Consider the following 13,915-nt stretch of genomic DNA (forward strand, 5'->3'; position numbering starts at 1 on the left):
GCCTCTTCCCCTGGTCGCCCAACCGGCCAATCGCGTGTCATGGTCTGTCTCCAAATGCCAAGAGCACGCGCTCTGCTATCAGCGTCTAAGTCGCTTCCCACCGCCATGGCACCAAAAAGAAAACGGAGCTGGGATATGCCCTCTTTCTTTCTCCGATCCGGGGCTTGAACGGGCAACGAGGGGGTCACCCATGTGAAGGGGGGGGTGGGGGGGGGGAGGGAGGAGGTTACATATCGCTTCGGATGGAGGGCTGTGAGCCGCGTGATCGCGCCTCTCCCGTTAACTCAAGAAGCCGTTGCTCATAAACTAGGGCAAGGAAGTGGTAATGACAAGCGAGGAACGACTCATAGCTGTCTCCGGACGGGGCTCCCGTGGAGTCTTTCGGTCAGTGCCCACAGGCAGAAACCAGGGTCGGTCCCGGCCTGGTGGTCTGTCAACGGTTATTGACAGGGTCCCGGGTCTCGGGGTGGCTTCAAAGACCGTTGAAGATTATCTTGGGAGGGAGGTGGGGGGGGGGGGGGGGGGGGGTTTAGGGTAGAAGCCTGCCCTACACCTTGGCCTACACCTTTACGAGCACTCCCGGGGCTTGTATCTCGGGCTTGTGTGGTCATCACCTCGAGAGGTTGCCGCTTTCTATATAGCTTCCCGAACATCGCCCTTCCGAGCCTCGAATACGACCCTCAGCAATACCTTACTCATCGCAAAGCCTCATTCTCTTTTTTGACTATCCTCCTGTGTTGGCGGGCGCATCAAGCATGACGGAGATGCCTTGGAGGAGTCATCGTGCTGCTAGATCAAGTCGTTGATGTCACCTTGGGAGCCCCGAGTCTCGAGTCCAAAAGACATGAAAAGGAGCCCACAGCCTGCGGCCTTGACCACGGAAGATACACCATCGACATCGACAGCAACTACACCTGCCACTACCCCCATTACGACAACTACCTCTTCATCAACCACACCAACACCAACACCAACCACAACCTCCGCCACGTCTCCCCATCCTTCCACGACAACCCCAACCACGACCATGTACGAGTACGAACAAATCATGTCCTTTGACCAGCCCATGATGATGGGATACACCAGCACCACAGCCGGCTCGTCGTCGTCGGGCCAGCAAGCTTCTTCTTCGTCCAGCGGCTCGGTCAAGAAGAAGAAGAGCATCAAGTCGGACAACTCGATCGACCTGCGCGGGCCGATGGAGGTGGACGGGTCGGTCAAGTCGATGGCGTCGATCACTTTCACGGGGGACTTTGCGGTGCGGGACCGGGTTGAGGCATACGGGGATATCGGCGTCAGCGGCAATCTGACTTGCAGGTTTGTTTCCTTCTCCCCAACCCCCCCTCTTTTCGACTCTTCGGGTCGGAATAAGAGAAAGGCTAACGGTTGTGGCTCGGGTGGTAGTGGCAAGCTCAAGTCGTTTGGCAACGTCAAGGTCAACGGGAGTGTGCTCTGCATGTGAGTTTTGATCTCTTCCTCCCCTGCTTGGTCACATACAGGATGTGGGAGAAGGAAAAGTTGCTGACTTTATTTCTTTTTTCTTTTGTATAGGGACAAAGTCAAGATCTTTGGCAAGCTAAAGATCAACGGCACGCTCGAGGTACAAGGGGATCTGGAAGTCTGGGGCAACCTGACCATCAACGGGTATCTGTAAGTTTCTCTTTTGATATTGCCTGGCACCTGACTTGGAAGAACGACATCGCTGACCCGGACCCAACGCAGTAAATGCAAGACGCTCACGGCTTATGCATCTCTCACCACTGTTGGCGACCAGTCTTGGTATGAGACCGAGCAGGGCGAGACAGTACATGGTGCGAAGCTGGTTCAGCGGAATAACTATGTGCGGTGAAGGGGGACTTTTCAGCACTCAGTGGTCTTGTTGTGTCGTCGGGACATGAGGTCGAGGTCTGATTCTAGAGTTCTCTTTCCTTTTCCTTTTTGGTAATTGGGTTGTTTTTTTTCCTGCGCTGGCTTTCATGGTTATGACGATGAATCGGATGGAATGGGTTCGGTTGTTGGATTGGAGCATGTATACCACCAACTTACGCATGGTCTGGCATGATGTTTTTTTCTTTTCTCTTTCTTTCCTTCTTTTCCTTTACCTTTCTCTTCTTCCATTCCTTCCCCAATCACACGACGGGGTCGATTTTGCATATCTGGTCGTTTTTTTTTTTTTTTTTTTTTTCCCTTTCCCCATCAGTTTTGGCATGATTTTACGACGGACCGGCCGTTACAATAACTTGGGAAGCTACAGAATAGGCTCGCTGCCTTGTACTTGTTGATTGGTTGCTTTTCAGGTTTCCTGCCAGCTTAGCTAGATTTCGCACTACGTCCTTGACCGGGGCCATGGCCGTGATCGAAGACTTGATAGATAGACAGATGGCTATAATCGCGGGAACGTTGGGTTGCCTCTCATCCATCTAATTTCCAAGGTCCCGCTTGCTGCCTGTTGATGCTTGTCCTGACGTGTTCAAAACGAGTCTGTGCTGAGGCTGGAGATCTCCTCGTCGGATGAACTTTTGGGTAAGATATACATGTACGTGCACGCTAAGCCTCGGGTACGGTAGTTGACTGACTCCCCACCGATCGACAGTGTCTACCTTGAGGATGCAGCGCGGTGAGTGAAAGGGGAAAGGGGGGTTGTCCCGATGGAGTACGAAACGCTGGCAGCGACCGATCAGTGGAGTAGCTCTGCAGCAGCTCTGATTGGACCCGGCTTGGGTGAAGAGGATTGTTAGTAACTCCCGAAACGGAATCCACCAGCAACCCTAATCAAGCTTAGCGCATGTATGCAGCTGCGCCATGCTTCCGTGCGCGGGGGTGCACGGTCGTGGTTCCATCTGCCTGCCGATCAAGCTTTGGCGCGGGCTCGAAGCTCCATCTTCAACGCGGTGCTGTCCCGCCATCATCCGCAGCGTCCACACACGCCACCAGCAATCCGAACTGCAACTGTGCTGCCCCTATGGCCCAGGCTTCTGCCGTTATCCATTAGCAGATTGTGCTGAGAAGGACGGATTCGCAACGTGACCCCGGCCAAACGCGGATGAGCCGAGAACCGGCGTGGGCAACAAAGATGGCGTCGGCAGAAATTGTCCGCCCCGACATGGACGAGGCCATCTCGCCTCGCCAGACCGCGCCCTCGATTGAGCAGGCCATCCAGTCGATCGGATCCATCAACAACCCCCTCAACCCGCTTGACATGCGCGCCGACCCCGACGCGCAGGCCACCGTTTCCGACTTCCTTGACTTCACCGAATACCTACCCGCCGATATGACGCGTTCCCTCACCCTGATCGGCAAACTCGACCAGACATACATCGATGCATCAGCCAAAGTTCACGAACTCACCACCCTCTGGGGTCAGCTCCCCAACCTGCCCGCAGCCGAGAGGATCGGCCCCGTGGAGTTGCGGGCGCAGATCTCGGAGAACCTGCAACAAGCGCTGAACTCGCGCGTCTACTCGCTTGCCGAGGCTCAGCGCATGGCCGAGAACGTCAACCGTCACTATACCCGCGCCAAGACCATACTGGCCAAACTCGAGACGATGCTGGAGAACTACCCCACGGCAGAGGAGCAGAAGAGCCCTGTCACGACCAAGTCGCCCCAGGTGTCGCGGGCGCCAAAGATTACCCTGCGCGTGGACGGTCAAAAACCCCGAAGGCCACCAGTACCGAGAATAACAGTCCCCGGAGAAGTACTCGCCCCCTACGAGCTGAATTACGACGCATACATGACAGGTACCGACAGCAGTTCCGACGAGGAAGATGACGACGACGAGGGACTGTCCAACCGGCTCACGCCGGCACCCCAGGCGCGCATCAAGGTGGTCAAGGTGTCGAGGACTCCGAAGACGGGAAGGGCACCACGCCCGAGGACATCTGTCCCGCCGCCGAACCTCCCGGGAGCTGGGTTATCAACAAGCGCTGCCATGGCACAGCTGGCTCCTCCGCCAGAGAATGCTGTGATTGGAAGCTCGGATGCCCCTTGGGGCCAGCTTACTCCATACGAACTTGCTAGGCTCAGGAAACGTATGAAGAAAAACGCCGCTTGGACACCTAGTGATACCATGGTGGCACGGGAGCTGAGCGCGTTGGGACGGGGAGTGGAGGCCTTCAAAGCAGCAAAACAGAAAGCCGAAGAGGAAGGGAGAGTCTTTGAGGGCAAGATGCCGGTACCAACCCTTGATCCAGACACGGGCGAGAAACGGATGCCTCTTGGAGCGCTGACACTGGAGGCCCTAACGTCAGACGAGAAGAACCTCAGCAATCGCGGAATGAAGCTGAACGAAGCTAAGAAACTCAAACGGGAGTTGCTGGCCAAGATGGCTGCTGAGGAGGCCGAGGAATCTGCTCGGAGGTTCGACGCCATTGCCAAAACTCTCATGTCTGACGCCCCTCCGCCCAACGTCCAGGACCAATCCGGGAAGGCGGCCGGGAAGGCGAAAGCCCAGAAGAAGCGCAAGAGAGATTCAGTTCCCGACGCCGACGCTGAGAAGCCGGAAGGGGCTGCGGGTCAACCGCAGAGGCCTCAGTTCAAACGGACAAAAACAGAGACGCCTGTCCCACCCCCGCTCCTTACCCCGGGCGCTTCGCAAGTGCCTTCTCAAGAGACTCCGGCGCCACACCCTCAGCGCGCGTCAACTGCCGGCATCATTCACTCTACCACGCCGATTCCTCTGCCGATACACGGCCAGGACCAGTCTATCACGGCGAAGTCGGCCACGTCGGTGGCGTCAGCAACCTCGCCGGCCAGCAGCATCGCCGGCGCAGCGAACAATCTCGCGCCTGTCAAGCTTCCAGCTACCGAAACACCGATCCCTCCTCCTGTTCTCTCGCCAAAGAAGTCGATAACGCCCATACTCCCTCCGGCCAGGGAAACCCGCATGTCTCAGGCGGCTCGCACTCAACAGCAACAACAGCAGCAGCAGCAGCAACAAACAACAGCCCCGCCAGCCACTGCTGCACTTTCTTCCCGCTCAACAAGCCCCGATATAACCCCCAAACCCGATCCTGACGCTCCATCAACATCAGCAGCGGCAGCGATCACCGCACCTCCAACCACCGCCCCGCCTCCTTCCTCCATTACGACCACCGTGACCACCCGCCGTCCCGCATCCCGCGGCAAGGCCACGAGCCAGGAACCAGCCCAGCCGTCTCTGGCCGCAGACCGTCCCCGGCGCGCTAGTACCGCCCGGAACACGCCTGCACCGGAGCGTGCGGCGACAATGGGGATGACGGAGGGGTCTTCAGCCACGGGCACTTCTTCCTCTCCCTTCACCACTACGGGCACCATGTCGGCGGCTGCACAGGGCGCTGCTGCCTCTAGTACTAGCAGTACAGCCGGTGCTGCTGGTGGTAGCGCCGCCGCAGCTGCCGCTGCCGCAGCAGCCGCAGCCGCCGCTCGGCCCCCCAGCAAGCGGACTAAGAGGCCTGCACCAGGGATCATCAGCCGCACCAACAGCGGGGGCAACAGCGCGGTGGGGATGAGGAAGGCGGCGCCGAGGAAGAAGAGGGCTGGCGGGAACAAAATCAGAGATAACAAAACCGGAGCAGGAACCGGTGGTGCTGGTGGTTCTGGTGGTGGTGCTGGGAATGGTGGAGCCATGGGACAAGGGGCAGCCGGAGACGTACTCGAGGTGGAGGTTGACGACGAGGGCAACGTGATTGACCCGGATGAGCCGAGGTATTGCTTGTGTAATCGGGTCAGTTTTGGGACGATGATTCAGTGTGATAATGTTGATGTGAGTTCTCCTCAACTCTTTGTCGTCTATTATCTTTCTCCTTTTTCTAAACAAAGGGGGTGGGGAATTATTGTGGCTGTGATGGCTGACTGGGATACAGAATTGCAAGCAGGAGTGGTTCCATCTCGAGTGTGTCGGGCTCTCGGACATTCCGGCTCGCACGACAAAGTGGTATTGTCCTGACTGCAGGGTCCTGCTGAACATTGGCGAGAAAGGGGAAGTTAGTGCGCGGGGTGTCAAGGCTTGACAATCCCGGGCCTGAGGCGGGAGTTGGGGGTAAGGGGGAGTTTTGGTTAGGGCGGGTGGGCCTTTTTTGGACGCTGGTTTGCGAACGCTTTTCCCAGGTATCACACTGTTCTCTACATGGCTTTGACACACGGGTCAGGTATTGTACAAGACCGATCTTGCGTTGCGTGGGATGGCTGTTTGGTGATGTAGCAGTAAGTGAATCTTTAAGTGAGTTACTCAGCTTGGGCGAACTGGAGAGTGACGTTCCTGTTCTGTACTACCTTACTGCATGCACTATGCCCCGAATTTCTGGTGGTCGACCTGCAAGAGAGAAGTAGTGTTTTACAGTGTTCCTTAAAGACGGGGACATTGACAACGGGGATGATCTTCCAAGACCCATCAATTGTCCTAACCGGGTATCAGCAGGCTAAGCTTTTACTGAAGTAACGTCCCAGTTCCTGCATCAAGCAAGCAAACGTAATAATTGCGTATGGTTTGAGTTGGCAAAGCCGTCAGAACCAATTGTTTTGAGGGAACGGGACGCATGATCAGTTCCAAAAGCAGGAACCAAGACCCTTGAAATACGTTTCCACTTCTCCAGCACCGAAGGGCTTCAAACGAAGCCACTTCTTGAACAAAGAAGCAACTTGCACAGCTAAGACAACGCTCTACACCCTATGGTGATGAATGCTACCTCACTGCCTGGCGGCGAGTCAGGCTATGAGCCAGCCTACCCAGATAATATTCCAACGGAGTCGTCTGTCAAGCGTTTCATTACCAACTTCTTCGCGGTATCTGATACGCCGGACTCGATCGATGAGTGGGTGAGCTACTTCCGTGATGATGCAACAGTAATTATGGGGAACGACATTGCCAAAGGAAAGCAAGGTTAGTTAGTTATGCCCAGCCGAACCAGTGCCGCCAGATGACCCAACTAGAACGGTGATTAAACTGCTTCCAGAGATCCGCAAGTTGAGACTCCGCATGTGGAAGGACGTCGAAGAGCGCAAGCACCGTCTTGTGAAAGTGTTTCCGGGCAGCTTCAATGCTGGCAGGACGGTGGTGGCGGCCATGAATGAAGCCGAATTCATGCTCTTCGGTGCTGTGGCGTATCGGTTAAGAAACGGGGGCGGAGACTCTGCGGTCGACTGGGCTGGGCATGCCCGGCTCTTCAGGGACAAGGTAACTTCGCAGTGGAGGTTTGGGTTTTACAGGGTGTATTTGCAGAGATGAGGGTTGAGTATCGGGCGTCTGTGCAAGTTCTGCTTACCTAAATGCGATGAACTTTGCCTCGTCCTCGCCTCCTTGGTGTTCATGTGGTCTATTGTCCCCCCCCCCGCATGTCATACCAGCGTCTTGGTGCTTGCATGTCATTGCTCGTCATTATTCTCGCCCGCCTCGGATGGCAGCGGGTTAAAAGAGCGGAAGCCGTGCCCATGTGCCCGAACATAATGCAGTGATTTCGAAGCGAAGAGAATGCTGCCGACGGAGGGGTGCTTCGGGGAGAAGAACTCTTTTCTCCTCAGACCTGGACTCTGGCGAAGATGACGTGCTGGTTGGTGGAGGCAACCAGAGGGCGCGGGGTGACCAAGGCAACGACCGGCACACTGTCCAGTCGACTCACACGGCGAGATCATGCCGGACACTTGAAAACTGCCGTCAAGCCCGGCACAGATCCGGAATCGGAGCCAGAAATAGAGATAAAATTTCCTGTATAGCGCTTCGTCCCGAGCTTGCGCTTGACCGAGGTCATCAGTGGCTGTCACCCAACAAGACGGAAGGTCAGGCCCCGCCTGAGCCACGAAACCTTGCTGGATGACCCCGGGGGTCTGGAATGACGTAAGGTCGGAACCAACAGCCCAGCAGTGCCTCAAAGAACAGTCCGATGCTTTCCCTCGAATAGCCGGTACCGACTTGTGAATCTCGCATAGTGCCGTGTACACTAACATGCGAGTAGCCGGCATGTCGAAGTCTTTCTCCCAACAAGGCGTCCCGAGGAAATCATCTTGCCCAACTCGACCGGCGATCCAGAAATTAGGCCCACAGCCCACGCTTATCCATGCTTATCTAGGGGTGCATTCGCGCTATTCCGTCCAGAGCTGAAGAACACTCGGAACCCCAACAAGCCCCACATCCTTACCGGGACCCCAGCCCGCCCAGGAACGAAGCGCGAAACCCCTCCCCACCGCGGCCCCAGCTGCTGCAAGCCCCTCCCTCGACGCGGTGTCCAGGTGATAGCGCCTGTCAACCCCCCTTCAGCGGTCTGCTCCGAGTCACAGCAGCAGAGCTGTTGACGCATCTCTCCGTCCCAGTCATCTCATCTTCGAAACCAACAACCCTTCGCTCCTTTACGTACACTCAATCACGATTCAAACTGATGAGCTTTCCCTTTCCTTATCCATCTTGCATAATCGGCGTTTTCTATTTTCTCTCTCGTGTTGCTGGGAGATCACTCTCCTGTTGAGCCGCGCTTTAGACTTGCCGCTCCTTTGTCCGCAACCGACCGACCAAACCCGCACGCATCGAGGCCAACAGGCCGGCCCGTCGATTTCTGTCATACGTCGATCTTAGAACGCTGTGCAGCTACCCTAATAACCATCCGGTACACTGAAGCTCACGTATCCGGGAGTCGCTACACCAGCTGGCACCGTCCTTGTCCGCCCGCCTAGGAGTGCCTGCCACTGCTCCGTGCGAGCGGGACGCCGCTCGCCCATATCTGTTGGGTTGCCATTCATGCCAGGTTTGTCTAGTCCGTCCGGCTCTTTATCTCGCGTTCGACCACTACGTGCCCGTGCGATAAACATTCCCACGGAATCTATTCACCGCCTTCCGGCCGAGACGTGGGCTCCAGGATGTAGCGCTAACCCATCGCCTCGCAACAGGCTCCAAGAAGGACCGAAAGAATGGCAAAGAGGGCGGCAGTGTGGTCGCGGCAGTGACGAAACATGGTGCTAAATTCTCGTGGGTTTCCTTCTCTCTGTGTTAGAAATGATCCGGCTGCTGGATTGGTTCGTCGCAAGTCGGAGACGGCCGAGGCTGACCACGTCACCAGCGACGAGAACGCCGCCAAAGGCTCCTCCTCCGACCCCTCCCCCGTGATTTCTCCAGAGATAAAGCCATCTAGCATGCCATCCAGCGTGCCGTCCTACGACAACCCGGTCAACTCGCCGTTGCTCGACGCTGTCTCGTCGACATCCTACGCAACAAGCAATTCACCGAGTGCAAGGGAATGGGCGAGAGGGGTTTATGCAGGTATGGCAGGGTCGCCCGGGAACCTCATCAGCTTGGTCGGGGAGTCCCCGCCCACGGCTCCTTCCTCCTACGAGGATACACGCGGTATCAGGTCTGGCTGGTCTTCGCCTAGGCCCGTTGTCGGCTATCACCCATCCTCTGTCTCGCCGCCAAACGCTGCCCGACGTCCGCTGAGCTTCCAAATGGATGGCCACTACTCCCCTTCCCCTCCAGAGGCCCATCTCCACCTTGCTGCCGCCGCGGCTAGACGAAGCTCGATGCACTCGCACTACGCCCAGGTCCGAGCTGCTTCGAACCCGCCACTTCCGCATCAACCGCAGCCGCACTTCTACGGCGTCCCTGCTCTCGACCTCGATCTGCACCCAAAGTCCGGTATGAGAGCGGGTGAGAAGGGCTATTGGTTCGGCTTCGACACCCTCTCCCCGCCAAATGCCGACCACGTCCCTGGAAAGGACAATGTGGTCCTCGCCGGCTATGAGGGCGGCCTGGAGGTGTTCTCCGTTGGGAAGCGGGGCACCGAAAGTGTGGCTAGCCTGAAGGGCCTGCGCGGGGGGGTATATCATGCCAAGATCCTGCCGTGGACATCAGCCAGTGCCGACCTGTTCCCTTTGGTGGCGGTGGTCATCCATGGGCCAAGCACCCCGCCGCCGACGCCTGAAGTCAATATCGAAGGCGACTATGATGCCGTTTCGGCGGACAGATCTGAGGCCATGGCAAATGTTGGCCCAGACCCCCCGGTTAAGAATGCTGGAAATAGGATGGCCGCTGGCTTTGTCGAATCTTATCAGACGGCGGTCGAGGTATTCTCCTTGAAAACGGGCCGTCAGGTGAGCGTTCTGCTTGAGGCGCCCAAGATACCCCTCAAGTCGTCCATCACCAGCCCAAACTTTCAGGCGCCTCCCCCGAGCGGTGCGTTCCACATCCATGCGGATGGCGTTAATGTTGTCGTGTCGTCCGGTATCACCGGCGAATGCTGGGTTTACCGGCAAACTCCGGCTTCGAACGACCACCCTTACCATTTTAGGTGCCACGGGAAGCTCTGGACTACTCTTCAGCAGCCCCCGAAAGGGGAAGCCTCACAAGAGCCTGAGCGAGGCCGTACCCCTCTCCCGCCGCGTCCTCGACCGCAGGCCGCGGTTCTCAGCGTCAGTGGAAGATGGATTGCGTATTGCCCTGCGGCACCATCATCTCAAATCGCTCTGCGGGCTTTAGTCCCGGTGCCCGCTCACGGCCGTGCCCCGGGACTGACTTCCATGACACCACCACAGCTACCGCCCGCTAACTCAGACGTTGAACTGCCCTTGTCCGAGAGTGTCATGAACAAAATTATGCGCGACGCTACTCAGGAGCTGATCCAGGGTGCAAAGTGGTTCGGAAAGCAGGGCTTGCAAGCCTGGAACAACTATTGGAACCCACAGCCGACACAACAACCACGATCACCAACCCTCGCGCCCCAGAGCTGGGGTGGCCACGAGGTGCCCCAGTTTCCACCGACACACGGTACCGTCGCGCCGCCTGTAGCGAAAGAGCCAGGAATGGTTTCGATCTTGGATATTGAGACCCTTGGTTCGTTCGTGAACCCGCATCCTGTCGCCACGTTTGGCATTCCTCACGGCTGCAGCTTCTTGTCATTTGCGCCCTCCGGCCTCTTTCTGTTCAGCGCGAGCAGCAAGGGCGACGTGCAGACCGTCTGGGACCTGATGCGTATCCAACAAACCAAACCGTCCTCACTGCAGGCTACCGGCTCGCCTTCGGGTGGCCCGCGGGTACGGCAGGTTGCGCAATTCTCCCGGATGACGGTGGCACGTATTGTCGAAGTGGCTTGGACGCGCCCTAACGGCGAGCGTGCAGCCATGGTCACCGAGCGGGGCACTGTCCACTTGTTAGACCTCCCGTCAAGCGCCTTTACATGGCCTCCTCCCCGTCGTCGGCGGCCCCAGGAGACTAAGAGCACCGCTGCGGACGGGCCGACTTCAGCTGTTGCAATCGCATCCAATGCGTTAAGCTCTGTCCGCGAGGTCGCCCGGCCTCTTATCGCCCGTCCGCGGAGAAGCAACTCCAATGCCCCGCCTCTGGCAGGCGCGGGCATAGGGGATTACGCCGCTCACAGTGGCAAGGTCATTGCCGCCGGCATCAGCCATTCTCTAGGCAAGACGGGCAATGCAATCAGTCAGCTTCGGCAGACTGGAGAGAACAGGGCTTCGCTTCCGAACTCGGCCGCACCCCCTGGGCCATCATGCGTGACCTGGGTTACTCGGAGGCGGGACCATTCTCTCTTCGTTCTCGGCGGCGGTCTTGTCCGCACATTCCCGACTAAGACTCGGAGGACCGCTTCGGGGAGTGACAAACGGGCTCCGCGCCTTTCCCGATACAAGGACTTTGAGCTCCCATTGCTATCGGATGACGCCCTGCCCCCAGTTATCAAGGGCATCATCGACCCTGACGAGTACATGGATCCCGCGGAGAGGGAGTTGGATGTTGGCAGTCACACCATGGTGCTTGACCAGGGCAAGCCCCGAAGCCGGCCTCACGATGCTGGTGCAGAATCATCCATCCCGCAAGCTGAGATCGAATCGAGCTCGCCGTATCAACCATTCCACACAGACAGGCGGGTGGTGCCTTATGAACTAGCACCGCCGTCTCAGAGCTTGGTCCAGGATCAAGCCATGTCTATCACCGCCCTCTTGGCAGCGACATCCCTAGAGGAGGGATCTATGCCACGTCGGAAGAAGGGACCGAAGCCGACGCAACAAGCCCAAGCTCAATACACCCCGTCATCCTCGCCGGGCACTGCCTCCCCTATGCCGACGGGTGCGTGGGCGTTTGGACAGCCCATCAAGGCTACGAAACTTGATTTGGGCTTACCCCATCTACTGGATGATGAGACATTCACCGTTCCGCTCGATGCTTCGCGCGCTCTACCGGCTTCTGCGATGGAAAGGATTTTACAGCGGACGGGTGATGACGAGGCGCAGATTGTGGTTACGACGCGGCGCAGGCGTGGGGCCGGGGCTCCCGAACACGACGACGACGGTTTCTTCGAAGACGATTGCGAAGTGCTCGATTTTGCTGACCAGAGGGTTTGATCGAGGCTTGATTGTGCGAGCGAGTGGGCGCAATCAATCTTTTTTTAAAGGGACCTTGCCCGTTGTTGGCTTTGTTTGGACTGGCATTCTGTTCACTCTGTATTGCGTTTCCGCTTGTCTGTGCGCTCCCATGGGCTATATCCCTCGCTATGCAATGCTGCGGTATGCCATTAGAGAGAGGCGCTGGATCTTTGCGGGTTCCTTCATTGCATTCGGGGGTTTGCTTGCATAATTGGAGCAACTTGGGGCTCTCTCCGCTACGGTGCTTGGGTTCGGCGCGATATTGGTTAGTCATGCTGGGCAGGTTCGAGCCATGGAGCATGTACCTTGGATTCGGGTCTTGTGTGGGCTTTATTGGGTACTTGTGGATATATCTAGAGTTGTAATTATTGCACCTGGCGGCACTGTCTGTCTGCCTGTGCCCAGCGTTGAGTCTAGGAAAGCGAGGGTGGTATTTAGGTAGCCTAGCGCAAGACTCTCACCCTCCTCTAATTCTGCATGTCGATGTTTGCCTTGTTGTTCACGCAGTGTTGGTGCTAGCTCTCGGAAACAGACTGTAGATTTACCTTACCCGGCAATGAAATCGGTTACCAAGATATTTACAACGGTAGAATTTGTCAAGTATTCTTTCAATGCGCAGGCTCTCTCTTACATGTTGGCCCCTAGCTCTATAGGGTAGCCACTCTAACCTCTACGCCTTCCTCCGCCCCCACGCCGTGATTACCGCCCGCGCCAATACCCAACCGAAAGACAGCATCAGCACCTCCCTTCACCAACCAACTAAGGCACTCACGCCTTCTTCTTGGCTGCCGCCTTGGCCTTGGCCGCCTTCTTCCTGTTGCTGCGGATCATGACGACGCTGAGGAAAGAGCCGACGACGGCGGAGCCGAGGAGGAGCAGGATGACGGGAATGCGGATAGCCCAGACGCGGGGCGGGAAGAAGTTTTGGAGAGGGTGGTCCGAGTCGACGAAGGGCTATTTTTTTCCGGGAGGGGTTTGTTTGTTAGTATGTATATATATGTGTGTTATATCATTTCGGGTAGGTGATCTTTGAAGTAGGGAAGCGGAAAGTGGACTGGGGCGCCTACCATCAATAGCGTCCAGATGGTATAGTAGAGAAAGACTACCGAGGCGGCCACGAGCATGGCGAGGCCGACGAGTTTGTCGAGCTGTTGTGTAGGCGGATGGTTAGTCTTGGTGGTTTGCGGAGGATAGGGGGTGGGTTGGATGCATGGACGGGACGGACCATCGTCGAATTGGGGGGAGTCCACTGAAACAGAAAGATCGATTATGAGTTTAAGAGTGTGGGCGCGTTTTCGTCCTGGGAATTCGATGCGCTGTTTTTGCTGCGGATCTGTTGTTACGGCGTCTGCTGTGAGTCTTGAGGTTGCGGATTCATCACATGGCCTGGATGGCTGAAGCTCGTCAGGGTTCCACGCGCCACGGTTACCTCTGCAGAGCTCCCCAGAAAAATGTAGCCAGGGGTTCGCGTTCGCGCCCGTGCTGCAAGCTTCAGCCTCAGGACCTGGCCGCTAACCCTGGCAGGCAGCGGAAAGGGAAGTGGAGCGCATGGCCCACTTTATTTCGCTTTCTTGGCTGCACCAGCCTC

General features: G+C 57.1%; 5 protein-coding genes across 5 annotated transcripts; 4 read left to right on the forward strand and 1 right to left on the reverse strand.

Annotated features, from left to right (window-relative positions):
* Nucleotides 1–1,027: 1,027 nt before the first annotated feature.
* MFIFM68171_10834 (Polymer-forming cytoskeletal protein) lies at nucleotides 1,028–1,849 on the forward strand (the record flags this gene model as incomplete). The annotated part of the gene is made up of 4 exons (XM_071066253.1): nucleotides 1,028–1,317; nucleotides 1,405–1,458; nucleotides 1,552–1,650; nucleotides 1,723–1,849. The coding sequence occupies 4 exons, from the start codon at nucleotides 1,028–1,030 to the stop codon at nucleotides 1,847–1,849; spliced, it is 570 nt and encodes a 189-aa protein (XP_070922354.1).
* A 1,224-nt stretch (nucleotides 1,850–3,073) lies between these two features.
* On the forward strand, nucleotides 3,074–5,987 carry MFIFM68171_10835 (Inhibitor of growth protein N-terminal histone-binding domain-containing protein; the record flags this gene model as incomplete). Its single annotated transcript, XM_071066254.1, has 2 exons — nucleotides 3,074–5,740; nucleotides 5,841–5,987. 2 exons carry the CDS (start codon nucleotides 3,074–3,076, stop codon nucleotides 5,985–5,987), a joined length of 2,814 nt encoding a protein of 937 aa, XP_070922355.1.
* A 658-nt stretch (nucleotides 5,988–6,645) lies between these two features.
* Nucleotides 6,646–7,201, forward strand: MFIFM68171_10836 (uncharacterized protein; the record flags this gene model as incomplete). Its single annotated transcript, XM_071066255.1, has 2 exons — nucleotides 6,646–6,856; nucleotides 6,930–7,201. 2 exons carry the CDS (start codon nucleotides 6,646–6,648, stop codon nucleotides 7,199–7,201), a joined length of 483 nt encoding a protein of 160 aa, XP_070922356.1.
* Nucleotides 7,202–8,701: 1,500 nt separating this feature from the next.
* On the forward strand, nucleotides 8,702–12,306 carry MFIFM68171_10837 (BCAS3 domain-containing protein; the record flags this gene model as incomplete). Its single annotated transcript, XM_071066256.1, has 3 exons — nucleotides 8,702–8,708; nucleotides 8,851–8,929; nucleotides 9,021–12,306. 3 exons carry the CDS (start codon nucleotides 8,702–8,704, stop codon nucleotides 12,304–12,306), a joined length of 3,372 nt encoding a protein of 1,123 aa, XP_070922357.1.
* Nucleotides 12,307–13,095: 789 nt separating this feature from the next.
* On the reverse strand, nucleotides 13,096–13,555 carry dpm2 (Dolichol phosphate-mannose biosynthesis regulatory protein; the record flags this gene model as incomplete). Its single annotated transcript, XM_071066257.1, has 3 exons — nucleotides 13,096–13,281; nucleotides 13,395–13,475; nucleotides 13,553–13,555. The coding sequence occupies 3 exons, from the start codon at nucleotides 13,553–13,555 to the stop codon at nucleotides 13,096–13,098; spliced, it is 270 nt and encodes an 89-aa protein (XP_070922358.1).
* Between the last annotated feature and the right edge of the window lie 360 nt (nucleotides 13,556–13,915).

Source organism: Madurella fahalii (genome assembly GCF_045866475.1).
Source record: "Madurella fahalii IFM 68171 DNA, scaffold_6, whole genome shotgun sequence".
Taxonomy (NCBI): domain Eukaryota; kingdom Fungi; phylum Ascomycota; class Sordariomycetes; order Sordariales; genus Madurella; species Madurella fahalii.